The sequence below is a fragment of the Aethina tumida genome, chromosome 5, assembly GCF_024364675.1.
Source record: "Aethina tumida isolate Nest 87 chromosome 5, icAetTumi1.1, whole genome shotgun sequence".
In the NCBI taxonomy this organism is placed as follows: Eukaryota; Metazoa; Arthropoda; class Insecta; order Coleoptera; family Nitidulidae; genus Aethina; species Aethina tumida.
Genome location: NC_065439.1, coordinates 13,663,949 through 13,681,957, shown reverse-complemented (window position 1 = coordinate 13,681,957; position 18,009 = coordinate 13,663,949). Strand labels below are relative to the sequence as shown.

The following is an 18,009-nucleotide window of genomic DNA, read 5'->3' as shown; positions in this document are numbered from 1 at the left end:
GGTCCGTCTCTGTACAAAACACCCCGATCATTATTCAATCCGCGGCAAATCGAAATAATAAAACCGCCCAAACAGAAGATCTCGAACAAACGATACAGGTGCCCGTGCAGGTTCGAAGAACCTAGCGGTACTCCCACTTCGGATTGATCCTTCAACATCTCCTGCTGCCGCTTGATCGCCGTCAGTGGCCGTCGGCTTTGTGGAAAGTGAAGATGGCCTGGACGACGAACATCGTTATAGTTGGAGTCTGCATTTTGGTCGCGAATTGCGCACCCAAATCGAGAGACAAAAATTTACCGCAAACCGTTTACGACCAGAAACAAACCGGCGATTATAATATTCAGCTACATCTTAAGGATTTTCAAATTATAGCTCTGCTTGCTGATGATACTATTGGAGGGGTGAGTTTTTTATTTGGTTTAATTGTTGTGTAAATAATATAATTATAGTAATTGGCTTATTCGTAATTACTTTGGATAATTTTCAAAGAGGGGCACTAAACTGTAATTAAATTTAATTGTTGTGTCACACTTTGCAGCAGCATATTAACATAGTTTTGTGTCCTTTATTTTTGAAAACAGTTACGGTTAATCGTTAATAAACTTTTAACGACAAGAAATAGTTAAATTGTAAATTATAATTGCGGAATGCTATTCAATATAATATACAGAAGGGGTCATTAAGTTTCTAAAATATTAAATATTATAGTCATAAGTATTTTATTTACTGTGAATTGTGCTGGACGTAAATATAATACAACTTTCATTTTGAAACGAATTTTTATTGGCTAAATGGGCAATATTACATTAAATACAGTTTAATTTAAATTTAGTTTTAAAATAAACTATTCTGTGGTCTAATGTATGTGAGGTTTACATAAACCCTTATCCATTAACTTTCTTCGTACAGTCGGTGAACCAATTTCAGTAAGTCCCATTTCGTTCAGGACGGATTCTCGGTCTTGCTAGTGCTGAAAAAATATATTGACCAGCTGTACAGTGTACACAAAAATGACATAAAAAGCAATAAACATGTTGTATCTCAAATAATTGCAGGACTATGATTACAACTATGACTACGCAGACTTCACAATCAAACCATCAGGTTCCACAACTGCAAAACCTAACATAACGGTGGAGGCGCCCGAGGAGCCCCAAACCTCCAACCACCCTTACCCAATACTCTTGCCGGCCACGTCGGAAAAACCGGCGGAACCCCCCGTATTAAACTCCACGGTCACCGTCAAGATCGAAGAGAAACCGATTCTGTCCAGCACCACCGAAGCGGTCGAGATCAATTCCCCGGGAATGTCGCTGGCCGAAGCGGAAGTCAGTTCGCCGGGGAAGATCAAGGTGCAGATATTGGAGAGTCCCGGATCGCCGCACGTCGGTATCGTGCCCGGCGAGGACATCGGCGAGCTGAACACGGAGAACCTGCCGATCGGGGATGCACCGATCAAGAGGTGTAACACCGGTTATGCCAGGGACAAACGGGGAAGATGCAGGAGACTGAGACGACCTGGCGGATCACATCAGTTGCCGTAAGTGTGGTTTTATTGTGCAACAGATTAAATTGTTAAATAAAAAGCATGATTTGGTGCACGATATGGTAATTATTGGATGTACCTGTTTGATATTATGTAACGTAACTGTTTTGCTTCTGATAGATGAATTAATAATTACTTTTTGCCTTGTGTGTTACCAAACGTAATAAAGAAGAGGAAGATTCCATAAAACAGCGGCTAAACCATATCATATATGGATTATAACTGTAACGGTAATAAAATATCAGAAAGCAGTTTCCACTTGCAAGATAAATATTTAAGAAGTTCACGTTCCCACAATCGATGAAACAAGTTCTAAAATAGTCTATATAAATAAGGCTGTTAAAAAAATTCAACACTTTACTAATTCATGTCAACTTCCTGTCAAAAAGTTCATTGAATGTCTTAATGTTTCTTATAATTTTTTTGTTTAAGAATAATTAGTCTTTTTATAATTTGGATTAAACATTTAAGGTTGTTCACTTTGAATTATCTGGAATCTTTATAAAAATAATTGCCTTAGTTTATTGTTAACATAATTTTGTATAATGAACAAGTTGTTTAATTTTTTGCCAATTAAAACTGACAGAACATTAAAACAGCGTCAAATTAAAAAATTACATATATTAATTACTATATACAGTCTTTAGTTTCTCACTTTTGTAATTTACCATTTGATGTTAATTAATTTTTTGTTACAGATTCGGAATTAGCAGATTAGCAACAAATTTAGCGGCCAGATTTAGATACGCAGCATCAGACAGTTCAAACATAGATTAGTTAGATAAATATTTAAAAATTTAATGTGAATCCTACTTATAGTTTTAATAAATAAATTATTTGCTCAACACATTACTATATTTATTTCCATTTTACACCTTCTTGTTAATAGTAGTGTAAATAATTAATATTTCTTTTTTTGCCTTATTAAATAATAATATATTGATTATTAATTATTTATTATATATTAATTTATTATATATTAATTATATTCTATTATATATGTATAGGTAGAAAAAAAGTTTTGTAAATTTATTAGTTGAATAAATATTTTTTTTTTCTTGAAAAACTCTTAAGAGTTTAAAAGAAAATAACAGTTGTGTTTATAAAAATTTATTTAAATAAATTACAGTAACAATAAATAACTATTCTTAACTAAAATTTAAACAACCCTGCAAATTCCTAGAGAGTCCCTGATCAGTCCGGGACCGCATTGTTCATTTTCGGACCCTAAAAGCGTCATCTCCTTCGAAACATCCTTCACTTTCTTCTTGTTATCCTTCTTCACCACCTTTTTGTGATCCTCAGTGCTGCTCAGCACGAATTTCTCCTCCGGCACGTTCAGTACTACCGCCCTTGCCAATCTGGCGGCCTTCTTCTCCTGCAACTTGGTTTTGGTGAGGTCCACGTGGTACGGTGCCGTTTTCGACTCGATGAAGTGCATCGTTTCTTGTCCCTCAGTCTTGGCCGGATGCGCGGCCTTGACGTGCTGAGCTTTGGGCACCGATTTGCTGATGAAGTCGAGGAGGGTCGGCGCACCGGACGGTGGGCTGCTGTTCTGCTTTGTCGGGATGATGAGGATGAGGAAGTTCTTGAGGTCGGCGCGCACGTTCCATTCGCCCTCTTGCCGCTGGTCGTAGAGCACTTTGCCGTCGACCTCGCGGTACTTCGCGGGCACCGGCGACGCCTGTGTCGCGACGCAGAAGAGGAACAGCGTGAGGATGAGCATGGTTTCGCGACGTGGACGGTTTGAGCGGTGTCGGCGGACTGGCCGATTGTTTTTGGCGAGATGTCGAGGAGTCCGGGGTACCGTAACGATGGAATGTCTAACGGGAGTAATGTGTTGACCTCTAATTGGTGCAGTCGTCTTGTAAAATGCATGTGTTAAGACCCAGCGGCGTATCTTTTAAATAGCAAGGATATTCGCATAGTACTACCTTAAAACCATATTAATATTTTACTATTGTCTTTGAATATCTCAGGTCACAGCAACTCGAACTATTGAACAAATTTAATTTGTTCATAAATTGCAATTTTTCCATTAAATGCAGATTAAATTTGTGCACACTGATACGGATATGAGTGCGTTTATATTGTTTATGATTTTTTATTCGAACCCGATAAACCCGTTCTAAATTTAAACCAAAACAGCTTTTGGCAATGGTGTGTATGGGTCACGATGAACGATAAAATTACAGTTATTTAACAAGAATATTTATGAGGTTGTGGCAAAATAAACAATAATTAATTTTAAACATTTTCCCATGTTCTGAAGGAAGCAATAAAATAGATCACAGGTATTACATAAAATTGAAGAAAACGGCATCAGTTTAAATGCAAATGAGATGAGATCGTATTACATATTATTACCGTGTATTTTATCAATGTTTCTAATCGTAAACAGTACCGTACTACAATCATTTTGTTAATAAAACTTAAATTGTACTTCTGATTCGTTTTTCACATAAATAGGATATGACTTGGGCAGGACTGAAATCTTGTTCTGATCTCAACGGTAGAGTACCGTCAGCTTTTATTGGAAGTTCTCCGGGTACTGGCACAGTTTCTCTGTATCTCTTTAATATCGATCTCCTCTTCGGTTTTGGTTTGAATTTCTTTTTCTCCACTTTAGGTTTAGTTTGAATTGGTTTATCTTTACCATCATCAATTGTATCAGCTACATCCACATTTACTTCTTCTGGTTTCACAATTGGAACCTCTTCATCAACATCTATTTCCAAATTAGATTCCATGATTTGTTCTAAACTTGCTACGGTTGACTTTTCTTCCAGTTGATAATTGCCTGTAGATATTGATGATAAGCTTTGGAATTTCGGTGTCTGTTGTGGAGTATTGAGTCGCAATTGTCTGGATGATTCCTTAATTGATTCAATCATCGCTTCATACGCAGATCGCGGTTTGACTTTCTAAAATAAGACAATCAACAATAATTTATTACAATAATTTAAATCGCAAACTTTGACTGGTGGTGTCCACTTTGTTAATCTCATTCGATATTTCAGTTCATCTAAAGTCAACTCCCTAAACGAAATCTCTTTATATTCAGTATATTTCTGTAAAATAAATTTTATTAAAATATTAATTATTGTTATTTTACTTGCTTTTAACTCATCATCTTCTGAACTTGAGTTACCACAGTGTAATAGTGGAGCTGAAGTCTGAAAGGTGACTATAAAAATTTTAACATTACAAATTATGTGTCAAACCCTTTTATTCATTTCTTTGGACCTGCTTATTATTTGTAGAAGGCTGGAATTTGGTACCATTGTACCTTCAATAACCCGAATATTACCGTTGATTTTGTTATATTCCCACATATGATTGGTTGTCTAAAATTTACGAGATATTGATGGAGAACATGGGAGTTTCAAATATCATTTTACCCTGCGTTGTCTCTTTCGAAATATTCTGGTGGTGATGGCCAATTTTTCATCCTCTTCATCGTATTTTTTCTTTCTGGACATAATGAGTTAAAATTACTAATTATTTAATTTGAAAATGCCAAATAAATGTCATTAAAATATCCTTTTAATTTTTTAACAAAAATAGAAATTTAATTAAAAATATATTAATTTAATTAATTAAATCGAAAAAATTTCATCATGAATATGAAAGTTTATTTTTTAAGAAATAGAATTAAAGAATTTTATAAATTTTTCAAAATAAAAAAATATGTGTATATATAAAATTTTGAAGAAAATTTAACGTAAAAAATTTATCATAATGTTAATTTATTATAAGTCTTATGTTAAGAAAAATTAATATTATGCAATACAAAAATTGAGTAAACTAAATTTTAACAAACAATTTTATTAATTAATTTATAATAAGTTAATTAAATAAACAATTTCCTAATAATGGAAAATTTTAAATGTGTAATATGGGATGCCTATCAAAAGTGAACACTCAGTAAATTATAACCTAAAACGTGCCGAATGTAAATAAACTCAACATGTTCAACTTTTCACGTAATTGCAGACACTTAATCAAACTAAGCGAATTTTTTAACTCCTCATATAAAACAACAAACCAAATAAAATGTGCTTTGCCTACTACACAACAAATAAATTATTTCCAAGTGAAATCATTTAGCCAAAGTACTAGTGAACCTACAAATGCCCCAGAAGAAACAACTGGTACATTTTATTGACCTATATATTATTTTTGAAATACATATTTGATTTCTAGAGAATGAATATGATCAGATTGACTATGAGGGATTATCAAATGGTGACAAAGAAGTTGAACACAAGCTTAGAATAATTGCTCTTGAATTAGAGGTGATGAGACAAGAAGGCAGACCAGTCCCTCCTTTATCTTTTGTACAACCTGACAAATGGATAGAAGCTGTAAATTTACCAACTAGAACAGGAAGGAAAAAATTTTTTGAATACCTCTTTAAACTATCCAAAAAGAAAGAAAACCAATTGGTAAAAATTGTGTATTTATTCAAGAATTGTTTAACTGTTCATTTCGTTTTTAGTTAAAGAAAGAGCAAAAAAAACTTGAAAGAGGTGAAAAACCAGAAATGAAAGTGATTGAAGACTTGGAGGAGTTTGCACATGCTTATGACCTGCAACACAATAATATTTTTCTCAGGTTTTATGAATCTACCATGAATCAGTTATACAATAACAAATTAATACAAGCAATGCAATTTGGACAAAAAATAGTTATTGATTGCGGCTATGACCAAAATATGTCTAACAGGGAAAATACCAACACCGCTAAACAGCTACTGTTTTGTTTTGCAGATAATAGGCTGCACTCAGGTAAGCACTTGTGCTATAACAAAAAGTCTTAATGTTATATTAAATGTTTTTCAGATCCCTATGACCTACACTTTTGTAATTTCCACTCAAACACTGTTTTAAAAAATTGTTTTCTTAGACATATACCAACTGCTGTTGAACCACATTTTCCAATTAATATGCATGAAGAAAGTTATTTGGACAAATTTCCCAAAGAACAACTTGTTTATTTAACACCACATTGTAGGGAGGAACTTTTACATTATGATCATGATGCTATTTATATTATTGGGGGCATCGTGGACAAAGTATTATTATATAAATATTGTTTCCTAATAAATTTTATTTATATTTTACTAATTTTAGATGAACAATGAGCCCCTGTCTTTGGCAAAAGCAAAGAGAGAAGGTCTGAGAATGGCAAAACTTCCACTAGACAGATATTTGCAATGGGGCAGTGGTTCTGGCAAAAGTCTTACACTTAATCAAGTTATAAACATAATGAATGACATGAAAGTCACTGGTGACTGGGCACATTCATTAAGGCATGTACCAAAGAGAAAACTAGCAGAGTTTAATATTGATGAAAACATGTCTAGAAGCAGTGACAGACCTGTATATGACAGAGTTAGAAGAGAAAGAAAATGGGTGCCTTCTCCAAACATTGACTTAAGTAATTTAAGGTACAATAATGATAAAAGAGAGTGGAAACCAAAATCTACAAGGACTAGATTAGATAATATATTTAGAGAATAATTGTTTTAATATTAAACATTTGTTGATATTTGACACTTTTATTTTATTTACACTTAAAAACACCTTCAAATACATAATAAATATAAAGTTTAATTCCTCCTCCTCCGCACTCTGGATATCCTCCAGGCATTGGGTTCCTCGTACTTGTTGTATAAAGGTTCCAGACGTTGATTCTTCTTAAACTTACTGAGCTTCGTCGGATCCGAGAATTTGAAGAACGCAGGGGCGAATTCCACTAACCATTTAGGATCAATCGTTGTCACTTCCCTCATGTACTCCTTTGTTGTTTGTACTAACTCGTGATAAATTACCCTGAGAAAAAACACAGTCAGTTTATTTTTAATATTGTTTTGAAAGTATTCTTACCATTCAGGTTGTCTGTTGAATAGAGCACTTGAAGGATGGATGTATACAACTTGACTGTCTACAAGTGTTCTGTACCCCTCCTGAGGATCTTTCTTGGCAGCGTTTCGGAAGAAACCGGAACAAATTGCTTTTTGTACCCGCACCGTATTACTTTCCGATGACACTACGTCTAATTTGTGCCTGTCCATAATACCCAGCAACTGTTTCCGGACATCTTGAGCACGTTTTAACGTCCTAATTTGAACGAAATTTTCATAACACCAAGCGTTGGAGAACTTATTGTTTTTCCAACTGTTATAGACTGCGAGAAGAGTCAAATGGTCACCTTCAGGCTGATTGAACTTCGCCTTCTTTTGGTCGGCTAAAGCTTGCTTGTCTTTTGGTCTGTAGAATACGTTTTGTACTGACAACATGCTGACGATTGTTAGAATTTCATCGGAACAATTCAACGCAACCGACATGATCAGCATTTTAGATAAATTGGGCTCCAACGGGAATTCGGCCATCTGAAATATTACACAATAACCATAAAAGGCAACAATTAAAATAATAGATACTTACCCTTCTTCCCAGTCTTGTGAGCAATCCCTCATCGTCCAAAGCAGAGAGTGAATGCAACTGTTCCAACGCCATAATGAGGGACTCCACAGGCGGCGCGTCCATGAAGTCGAAATGCAGCAAATCATTAATCCCCATGGTTTTTAACTGTAGCACAGTCGTTGCCAAATTTGTTCTTTGTATTTCGGGCACCGGTGTCGGTAACATTTCGTCCCTGTACGCACGTTCCGTGTACAATCTGTAACACTTACCGGGACCAGTCCTTCCAGCACGTCCTGCCCTCTGTTTGGCTTGCGCCTGCGAGATGGGCGTGACCACCAACGAATCCATCCCCGTTTTTGAATTGTACACTTTTTGTTTAACGAAGCCCGGATCCACCACATAAAATATACCGTCGATTGTAAGGGACGTTTCGGCGATGTTCGTGGCAATTACCACTTTCCTACTGCCCGGTGGGGCAGGTTCAAAAATCCTCGTCTGCATTTCAGACGGGAGGGCTGAGTATACAGGCAGGATGATTAACTCGGGCACGTCCGGACCGAGAGACTTCATTCTTTCGTAGAGGATTTCACAGGCGGAATCGATTTCTTCCTGACCCGTCAAGAACAGCAGGATGTCACCTGGAGGTTCACGAAGGTGTATTTGCATGACTGTTATCAAACTGGCATCTAGATAATCAGTCTCTGGCTCTTTCGTGTATAACACCTCAACAGGAAAAGTACGACCGGGAATGGTAAAAATGGGGGCTTCGAAGAAATACTGCGAAAACTTGACGGCATCCAGCGTCGCACTGGTGACGATCAGCTTCAACTCGGGTCGTTTTTGCACCGCCTGTTTGAGCAACCCGAACAGCACGTCCGTGTGAATTGTCCTCTCGTGAGCCTCGTCCAACATGATGACCGAATACGACTTCAGGTCGAGATCCATTAGACATTCCCTCAACAACATACCGTCTGTCATGTATTTGATTATGGTTTCGGGACTCGTGCAGTCTTCGAAACGGATGGTGTAGCCGACTTCTTGACCGAGACGACAGCCGAACTCTTCGGCCACGCGTTTTGCCACGGACATTGCGGCCACACGTCTGGGTTGGGTGCAACCAATTTTACCTCTAGCCACGAATCCCGCTTCGGCCAAATATTGAGTGATTTGAGTGGTTTTGCCGGAGCCTGTCTCTCCGATTACGATCAGGATTTGGTTGTCTGTCACAGCCTGAAAAATATTTTGTTAATAAAGGTTTATTTATGAAAACTTGATGAGAGATACCTTTCTCAGTTCTTCTTTAAGTTTGTAAATGGGTAAAGACTGTCTTTGCTCTATGATGGTCATATTCGTTTTTTTGCCAAAGGAAGACTTTTTGCCGCCTATTACGTGCTTCTTCCACTCTGGCAAGTCCTGGGTTTGCAGTCCAATACCTCGAGCTTGCGACGCCTTGGAATCATCTACAAAACACAACAGTTAGATTACACAACACATGTTGAGCTACTTTCTTACCATCTGGCAGGGGATCAATCCAGTTTTTGTTTTTACCGGACGGTTGCGAGTCGACTTCTTGTTCCCGTTGCAGCATTTTCTGCTCGCGTCTCTCTTTGGCCAAAGCTGACTGCATCATAGCAGCTTGCGCCAAAGATCCATCAGGATTCTTAACAATCCTAACTGGACTTAAGTCATGTAACGCCCTTCCATGTCCATGAAGGAATGGCGGTTCATCCTCCACCAACTCTATTTCAATATCAGCCTCTCCATCCTCATCTTTAGGCAACAATCCAGTCTCATCATCAAATTCGGGAAGCTCACTTTTATCAATACAACCAGACGATATCATTTGTTTGATTTCCCAACGTTCCGGACTCGACATTCGAGTCACTCGTTTCCTTGAGTCCTCTTCTCCCTCATCATTGTTGATAGGCACAATGAACGAATGAGATGTACTTCCGGTCGGTCTATCCGGATTTCTATCACGGTCCTCCCTTTCTGAAGGAGCATGTGATAATGGATTCAAGTCTTTACCAGTCATCTGGCAGACGTCTTTCATTGATAATGAGACTTTTTGTCCTGTCACTGATAAGATTTTTACCTAAATAAATGAAAAAATATTTTTTAATAATATTTATCTATATATTGAATATAGTGACTAATATTTTATCAGTATAAAAAGTGTAATCATTCAAATAACATATATAAGTGAAATTGTAAGGTGGTTAAATATTTCTTTTGTGTACTTCAAAATGTACATATTAATAGGTAAGTATTATTATTCATACACATAATTTTAAACCAGGTAAAAATTGCATAAATTTGAATGTCACAATTTTACATAAGATTTCATCATAATAAGCAAAATATATTACCTTAACTTTGTTGCCTCTTGAGACCACCTCAGAAACATTGGTGACCCTGCCCTCAGCCCTGAGCTGAGAGATGTGCACCAACCCCTCCCATCTCCTCCTCAACCCCTCAAGTTGCACGAAACAGCCGAACGGCACGATGTTTGCGACCTTCCCATTGTATATTTTCCCTGGAACAGGATCATCGTCCATTTCAACTTCATGTCGCCTCCTCTCAATGCTCCTCTCCCTTTTCCTATCCCTGGATCTGCTTCTCTTTCTGTCTCTTGACCTCCTTCTCTCCCTGGATCTACTCCTTTGTCTCCTCCTGTCCCTGGACCTCTCCCTTTTTCTGTCCCTGGTTCTGTCCCTTGATCTGGACCTGTTCCTTCTCTCCCTGTCGCGGTTTCTCGATCTGGATCTCTCTCTTTTCCTGTCCCTACTTTTGCTTCTCTCCCTTTTACTGCCTGAAGGTGCTTGGGCCTCAAACTGGGCCATCAAGTCGGCCACAACATCAGTGTCTTCTTTGTTTTCTTCAGTTGGTTGCTCCTCATCACTGAGAGGGATTTGCTCAGCATTGGGTATAGCCAAACCTGGAAATTTTTCAGCCAAATCGTCCTTATCAGGTGGAATGCTACTCTGTACACCCTCATTCCCTTTCTTCGGTCTCATGTGTTGGATGATCCTGAGCAAATTTGTGATAAAGGAATCCGAGAATTCAGCTCCATTTTCAATAAGAACCTTCTTGAAGCTTTCTACAGTATCGTGTTTTTCTGAAAGGTGTATTAAATATTCGGCTGAAAGTAAAAATTACTTTAGTTTGTTTGAAAACATAACCTATACGATGTGTTTACCTAAGTCCTTGTCGTTCATGCCCAGATGGTTCTCTAATTCTGTACATACTTTCGATACCAATGATAGGTACTCTAATTTCTCTATTTCGCTCATTTTTTATTTATGTTAGAAAACGGCAAAATGCATGAAATTATACGTTTGATAGTTCAAATAACCTATATACACTAGCAAACGTTTATACCTACTTGTGGATGTTGTTTTACAATATTTCTGATTTCGTTATTAATTTCATTTAAAAGAAAATAATTGATTTACTTAGAATAATAATTACTTTGATTATTTTATGAAGTTTTATGAACGATGACGCTTTTTAAAATTAATTAATAATTAAAAATATTAATCAATTATGATTTAAAATATATTTTTGATTTTCTGTTATCATAATTTAATTTACAATAGTTAATAATAATTTTGAACAAACGATTTCGTAGTTAAATTTTAAATAAACAGGACCAAATTTAAAAAAATGTAAGTTGCATCATTTCGTAAAATATTTTTTAGATTGCATCAGTTACTCAAAATTATATAAAATAAATGAAGAAGTGCATTACAAAGATATAATAATTCAAAACAATTTCAATAATATAATAATAATCATTAACATATTATTAAATTCAGAATTTCAAATTGGAATAAAATCTATATAAAATGTTTAATCAATCACAAAATGGAATTTCTTCATTAAATAAAATCATATGAGTTATAATTAATTTATTAATTAAATAAAGTATAAAAAATATGTTGCATTTTTATGGTTTAAATAAATTCATTTTTGCCTACTGTCGTACGTCAGCGCTTAGAACTACATTGGCCAACTTGCGTTTACGTGTTGTGTGGTTTACAACAAATGTCAAGCAGTCTGTAAGTAAATATTCGTATTTATTTTTAGTAAACAGTCAAAACATCAAAAATTGACATGCATTTAACACAGCTGGATTGTAAATAATAATTCGGTATGTTGTTATCTTTGTTTGTTGCCCGTTAATATTCTAGAAATAAAATTTCTTTCTATTTCACCATATGTAAGGAAATTGGGCTATAAATACCCAGAATTATTCCTCTTCAGCCTCATTCAATAACCATGATTCCTATTAGAATGAACTTCAGCACTGTAAGAACATTTTTAGCACTAGTAAACACTTTCTCATCTTTAAGTAAATTATGTAAGTGTGATGTTTGTTCCAACTTTTAATTCTATTTTTATTGTTTCAGACACATAAAAAAATAACATAGCAATTCAACAGTTGCTGCCTCACTGGTACAGTAATGCAAATTTCTCCCCAATTGTGGACAGATTTTAAAATTTGGAATCACCTAAGGCGAAAACGGTTACACTGAAACAATTTAAAACTTGCTAATTTTTCAATAGTAAGTTATGAGCGAGGACAAAGAGTCTTTAAGCTCATTTGTTGATAAACAGAACAAGGATAATGAGTTCGATAAGATCATTGGCAGGAATGTCCTGGTGGCCCCAAGTGAGGAACAGTTCGAGCTGCTGCTCAAAAGGCTCAAGCAACAACTGGGAGAAGGCAGGGGTGAAGTCATACTAGAGGTAAAACTCTGTTCATTTTTTCTGGATGGCGATATCATTAATTTTTTTCAGGTGGGATTGTCAGAGGATGGAAGTGACAATGGTTTATTAAATGATGAATTGGAGGCAGCTGTTGCAACTTTACAGTCATTGGCTAATACTTTAAATTGTAGCTGTGTCAAATTACGAGAACGCAAGGATGTGAGGGGAACAATTGCGCAATATTTGATCAGAAGAGTATTGGATCAAAGTGGTGAGTTTTTGTCTATGAATATTTTATTATAATCATCTTTGAATCACCTGTAATTTTCTTGTCTTTATTTCTAAATCATTGGGCTAATATTGGTTGACAAATAAGAAGGTTGCATCATTATTTAAAATATATTGCATCAATTAATTATTCAGTTCTGATTTGTGTGGTTCATATGTCATGTACATTTTAAGTATAAATTATATACAGTATAAAAAAGTTGCATCACAAATAAAAAGGTTGCAAATACATAAATGAATTAATAATAGTTATTAAAAGGAAAGCGATGATTAACCAGTTATTAGCATTTTAAATCAAGTATCTCCAATTAAAATATATTGAATTCATTGCGGCTTGTCGCTTTCTTCCAAAAAAAAAACCAACAGTTATTTACTCTTGTAATAAATTAATTTCTAGATTTCCTGGAGATAAGAGTGGCGGTGGTTGGTAACGTGGACGCGGGAAAATCAACTTTATTAGGTGTTTTAACGCACGGAGACTTGGACAATGGCAGAGGCCACGCACGTCAAAAACTATTCCGCCACAAGCACGAGATGGAATCAGGCCGTACGAGCTCCGTGGGCAACGACATTCTGGGTTTCGACGGCGAGGGCAACGTCGTCAATAAGCCGGAGCACGGCTCGTTAGATTGGGTCAAAATTTGCGAGAGGAGCTCTAAAGTGATCACGTTCATCGATCTGGCAGGTCACGAAAGGTACCTGAAGACGACCGTGTTCGGAATGACAGGTCACGCGCCAGATTTTGGTATGCTGATGGTCGGGGCGAATGCCGGGATCATCGGTATGACCAAAGAGCACTTGGGTTTGGCGTTGGCGCTGTCGGTGCCAGTGTTCGTGGTCGTCACCAAAATCGATATGTGTCCGTTCAACGTCCTGCAGGATAATTTGAGGATGTTGATTAGGATTTTAAAGAGTCCCGGATGTCGTAAGGTGCCAGTTATGGTCAAGAGTGCCGATGATGTGGTGTTGAGCGCCACTAATTTCGTATCAGAGAGGCTGTGCCCAATTTTTCAAGTCTCTAACGTGACGGGAGAAAATTTGGATCTGCTAAAAACGTTCCTAAACTTGTTGACCACTAGGATGGAGTACGACGAGAACGAACCAGCTGAATTTCAAATTGACGACACGTACTCAGTTCCGGTACTATTATCTCAAACATAAATGAGCCATTTTTAAAGTTATTTATTTATTAACAGGGAGTTGGTACAGTTGTATCAGGTACCACTTTAAAGGGTGTGATTCGTCTAAATGACACTCTGATGTTGGGCCCAGATCCTCTGGGACATTTCCAACCAATTGCCGTCAAAAGCATCCACAGGAAACGCATGGCAGTGCGTGAGGTACGTGCGGGACAAACAGCCAGCTTCGCATTGAAGAAGATCAAGCGCTCTCACATCCGAAAGGGAATGGTCATGGTGTCGCCGGCCTTAAATCCACAAGCTTGTTGGGAGTTTGAAGGGGAGATACTGGTACTGCACCATCCAACCACCATCAGCTCTAGATATCAAGCTATGGGTAAGATTTTGTAATTGTTTATTGACCACAAAGTTTGATTTGAATTTTTAGTGCATTGCGGAAGCATCAGGCAGACAGCCAGCATCTTGTCAATGTCTAAGGAGTGTCTGCGAACAGGGGACAAAGCCCTGATCCATTTCCGCTTCATAAAACACCCAGAATACATGACACCGGGACAGAGGATGGTGTTCCGCGAGGGTAGGACGAAAGCGGTGGGCAACGTGGTGCGAATCGTCGCACAGTCCAGCCCCAGCCATCAGGGCAACAGGGCGAAACAGAACAAACCGCAGAGATATGGTGGTCAAGGACAACAGAAGACGCATCCCAGTGGTGCGGAGAACCAGGACTTGCAGCAGGAGTTTCCGGAGATAACGGGCTCCTCGACGGGCGAAGGAACCGCGTTCGAAGGTAGCACAGACAAAAGAGAGGGAGGTGGTCAAAAAGGGGGACAGAAAAAGGGCAGGAGCCGGCGAGGATGTCGGAAGAAGCCGAATTCTGGGGCGGCGAACGTACAAAAACCGCTGGTCGACGTAGCGAACATCACGAACAACATACCGCGGACCGCCGCCAAAGTTTAAAGCAATGTTGTCCAATTTTATTAATAAATTAACGTGATTGATACATTGAAAACACTTTTTTTAGAGTTCCTGTTTTAGTAGTTAATGAAATTGGAGTTCAGGTTGCTTTTTTTTGTTAATTGCACTCAGCCATGCTTTCCGTGTATCAATTACGAAACATGTTTAAATCAAATATCATTATATAATGTTATTTATTTTGCCATTTTCAAACGTACTTTTTATAGATTTTTACAGTACAAAAGAATATATTTTATTTTTGTGATTTTAAAGATGTAGTACAACGGTCTGGTTGTAGTTTTTAATCGAGTTCAAAATTTTGTTTTTAAATGTTTTTTATTAATATATCTACAAATTAACTTGTATGGTTTCATTCTGTTCCTGACGTGACAGTGATCCAGGTAAAAAAAAATAAAACATCGTTAATTAACATAAAATATAAATTTAATATTAATAATACAGGAAATAAAAAATAAATAACAATTTGTGTTAATAGAGCTTATATAAAACAGTGAGATTTTTTCAACGGAACTAAATTTGTCATGAAATTCTACACAATCTATAACAATCAATAAACTTTATTTAAAATAATATCCAGTTAAAACACGCTCAATTAAGAATTTACCGTTTCGTGAAAGGTCTCCGGTTTGCTCTCGCCCTCGCCCTTCGCTCTGGCACTCAATCCCTGCATTCTCTCGACGAACTCTTCCAAATCCCTCGCGTTGTCGTCCTCCTGTTCGTCCCGCTCGCTGACCGCTGAGCTGGCCGTCTGGCTCACGGAGCCGATGCTGTGCAACTCGCACTTGTCCAGTTCGCTGGCGATGTCGGGCAGCGAGACGAAATGATTTTTGGCGGGCATTTCGGCGAACGTGGGTTCCAATTCGGCACCGACGCCGGGCTCCCTCGGTCCCTTGAGCAGTTCGGATTCCTTCTTTTGACGCTTCATGTGAATCTCGTTCGAGATTCGTTCCAGATTCTTGAGGGTGTCGGAATAGTAGTTTTTCGTGCTCGCAATCTCCTTTTTTATCGATTCGATTCGTTCCTTTTGAGTGTTCAACTGTTCCTGACACAGGACCTTCTCGTCAAAGTAGGGTCGTGATTTTATGATGAATTTTGAACATTTATCCTCCAGATTTTTCAACTTGTCATCTATCTCCTTGAATACTGTCGCTTTTAGTTGGTGCTCGCGTTCACGCTCCGCTTTCTGCGTTTCGGCTTCCATCACCTAGCAAACAAATTTGATAAGTATGCAAATTTTCGATAACGAAACTAAACCACCTTCATTGTGGCGTGATTGAGCATTTCCTGCCAAGCATTATCAAACTGCCATTCATGCTGGTTTGTTAAAAACCTCTGTTCTGCCAAAGCTACCGTTTCCTTAGCTGCCGCGTGCACTCCTGAATATTAAAAAATATATTATTATAACAATGATAAGGCAAATAAATTAAAAAAAGCCTGATTGTTATAATTTATCATAATTGAGTTCACATACTTATATGCAAATTCAGCACATAAAAATGCTAAATTTAAATAAACAATTCCTTGAATTACATGTAACCATTAATTTTAAAATTAAATATGTAAATTATTTATGCAATAAATAAGTCTGTAATATGATGCATCCAATTTATTGATTGGCAAAAAAATAGGTCAAATAAAAGGTCAAACCAATATACTGGAATGATGAATTTAAACAATAATATTTATGTTAATCAGGTGCTTAATCCAAATAGAGTGGTCATATGTTTGAATTAGATAAACTAAGCCAAACCCTAATATGTATGACATACATTTACTTCCATTTACCAATCAAAACATAAAATATGAAATAATTATTGAGTTGTTTTTTACCATGAGCCCTTTGATATAATACTGCTGCCTCCTGACATTCGGCCTGTGCCTTTTTGTACAACTCCAACAGTTCATAGTATGGCCTGGCCTTTTCGATGCAACTGCCCAGTTTCTTGGACAACAGCTTCAGCCGCCTGGTTGATTCGTTAAGGAGGATGCGAAAAGTGGTGTTAGCCTCCTTAAAAATCGATCAGTGACACGTCGTTAAACAATCAAAGAAACCTTTGTAATTGACTTACATCACACTCAATTTCCAGCTTGTTGATTTCATCTGTTGTCGTGTTCAGTTTCTCCAATTCGATTTGTATTCGCGGGTCCAGGTCGACTTCTCCATCCTCGTCCATATTTGAGATAATACACTAGATTTCTAATGTAGAAACTATTGACATTTTATAAACTTCCTTGTGTACGTTTAACAAATTGAAATACGTCTTTTCACATTCTCGCGAGGTTTAATTAATGTTTATGTGTCCACTCAACACCTCGTGCACTTTTAACACCGAGATATACAACTAAATATTTACAATAAAAATAAATAATGACATCACAACATTAGCCTCTGTTTATTCAACGTAAATGTCAACGCGCAAACTCCAATTCCCATTGTAGTATACGTGACCGCTGTAAATTATTGAAAATGTACCAAAATAGATTAAATACTTAAATTAGACTTTCTGTTGGTAAATATTGCAATACCAGTTTATTTATTTAAAATAATTAATTTATAAAAAAATTAAATGGACAATGTTAACAGTTTGTATATAATAAAGAACTCTGTGAACGTAGTGTATAGTCTGTTATATAAATCAAAGATGTCGCTCAAAATGCCAACAATTAAATACTTCAACAATGAAGAAAAACGAATTGTTGCTGTAAATAAATATTTACCTGTATATTTATTTAAAACTAATTTAATAAAAAAAAATATTTAAAGTATATTTTTGAAAGTAATTAAATTTACAATATTTATATTTTCTTAACTATATGGAAAAAATATTTTGTTACAACAATTCTCATTTGTTTCTGGCACTATAGTAATTTTGTCGTAGTTTTGAAAAAACTTCTTGACACACACCGTATCCATACTTAC

The 18,009-nt window shown here is 36.7% G+C and overlaps 7 protein-coding genes across 11 annotated transcripts; 3 read left to right on the top strand and 4 right to left on the bottom strand.

Moving 5' to 3' along the window:
• Positions 1–155: 155 nt before the first annotated feature.
• LOC109602548 (uncharacterized) lies at positions 156–2,370 on the top strand. The gene is made up of 3 exons (XM_020018949.2): positions 156–401; positions 1,056–1,540; positions 2,245–2,370. Exons 1-3 carry the CDS (start codon positions 213–215, stop codon positions 2,321–2,323), a joined length of 753 nt encoding a protein of 250 aa, XP_019874508.1. The 5' UTR covers positions 156–212; the 3' UTR covers positions 2,324–2,370.
• A 270-nt stretch (positions 2,371–2,640) lies between these two features.
• On the bottom strand, positions 2,641–3,505 carry LOC109602550 (uncharacterized). Its single transcript, XM_020018953.2, has one exon. It carries the CDS (start codon positions 3,270–3,272, stop codon positions 2,706–2,708), a length of 567 nt encoding a protein of 188 aa, XP_019874512.1. The 5' UTR covers positions 3,273–3,505; the 3' UTR covers positions 2,641–2,705.
• Positions 3,506–3,899: 394 nt separating this feature from the next.
• LOC109602551 (uncharacterized) lies at positions 3,900–5,084 on the bottom strand. The gene is made up of 5 exons (XM_020018954.2): positions 4,948–5,084; positions 4,771–4,893; positions 4,666–4,722; positions 4,522–4,617; positions 3,900–4,470 (listed from the first exon to the last, which is right to left on the bottom strand). The coding sequence occupies exons 1-5, from the start codon at positions 5,026–5,028 to the stop codon at positions 3,979–3,981; spliced, it is 849 nt and encodes a 282-aa protein (XP_019874513.1). The 5' UTR covers positions 5,029–5,084; the 3' UTR covers positions 3,900–3,978.
• Positions 5,085–5,491: 407 nt separating this feature from the next.
• On the top strand, positions 5,492–7,104 carry LOC109602560 (mitochondrial ribonuclease P protein 1 homolog). The gene is made up of 5 exons (XM_020018962.2): positions 5,492–5,700; positions 5,753–5,994; positions 6,048–6,336; positions 6,391–6,623; positions 6,682–7,104. Exons 1-5 carry the CDS (start codon positions 5,517–5,519, stop codon positions 7,069–7,071), a joined length of 1,338 nt encoding a protein of 445 aa, XP_019874521.2. The 5' UTR covers positions 5,492–5,516; the 3' UTR covers positions 7,072–7,104.
• On the bottom strand, positions 7,035–11,358 carry LOC109602558 (ATP-dependent RNA helicase DHX8). Its single transcript, XM_020018960.2, has 7 exons — positions 11,177–11,358; positions 10,347–11,119; positions 9,490–10,072; positions 9,262–9,437; positions 7,999–9,207; positions 7,438–7,943; positions 7,035–7,383 (listed from the first exon to the last, which is right to left on the bottom strand). Exons 1-7 carry the CDS (start codon positions 11,268–11,270, stop codon positions 7,161–7,163), a joined length of 3,564 nt encoding a protein of 1,187 aa, XP_019874519.1. The 5' UTR covers positions 11,271–11,358; the 3' UTR covers positions 7,035–7,160.
• A 617-nt stretch (positions 11,359–11,975) lies between these two features.
• Positions 11,976–15,427, top strand: LOC109602559 (GTP-binding protein 1). 4 transcript variants are annotated; one of them, XM_049968268.1, is made up of 6 exons: positions 11,976–12,038; positions 12,390–12,729; positions 12,781–12,961; positions 13,376–14,118; positions 14,175–14,493; positions 14,545–15,427. In XM_049968268.1, exons 2-6 carry the CDS (start codon positions 12,553–12,555, stop codon positions 15,069–15,071), a joined length of 1,947 nt encoding a protein of 648 aa, XP_049824225.1. In that variant the 5' UTR covers positions 11,976–12,038; positions 12,390–12,552; the 3' UTR covers positions 15,072–15,427. The 4 variants fall into 4 exon arrangements, with proteins under 4 accessions (XP_049824225.1, XP_019874520.2, XP_049824223.1 ...); XM_020018961.2 differs by lacking the exon at positions 11,976–12,038 and adding an exon at positions 12,061–12,130; XM_049968266.1 differs by lacking the exon at positions 11,976–12,038 and adding an exon at positions 12,164–12,288.
• Positions 15,428–15,494: 67 nt separating this feature from the next.
• On the bottom strand, positions 15,495–17,474 carry LOC109602537 (SH3 domain-binding protein 5 homolog). Of its 2 annotated transcripts, XM_020018936.2 has the most exons (5): positions 17,159–17,474; positions 16,920–17,097; positions 16,347–16,465; positions 15,694–16,293; positions 15,495–15,627 (listed from the first exon to the last, which is right to left on the bottom strand). In XM_020018936.2, exons 1-5 carry the CDS (start codon positions 17,261–17,263, stop codon positions 15,619–15,621), a joined length of 1,011 nt encoding a protein of 336 aa, XP_019874495.1. In that variant the 5' UTR covers positions 17,264–17,474; the 3' UTR covers positions 15,495–15,618. The 2 variants fall into 2 exon arrangements, with proteins under 2 accessions (XP_019874495.1, XP_049824226.1); XM_049968269.1 differs by having other exon boundaries at positions 15,495–16,293.
• Between the last annotated feature and the right edge of the window lie 535 nt (positions 17,475–18,009).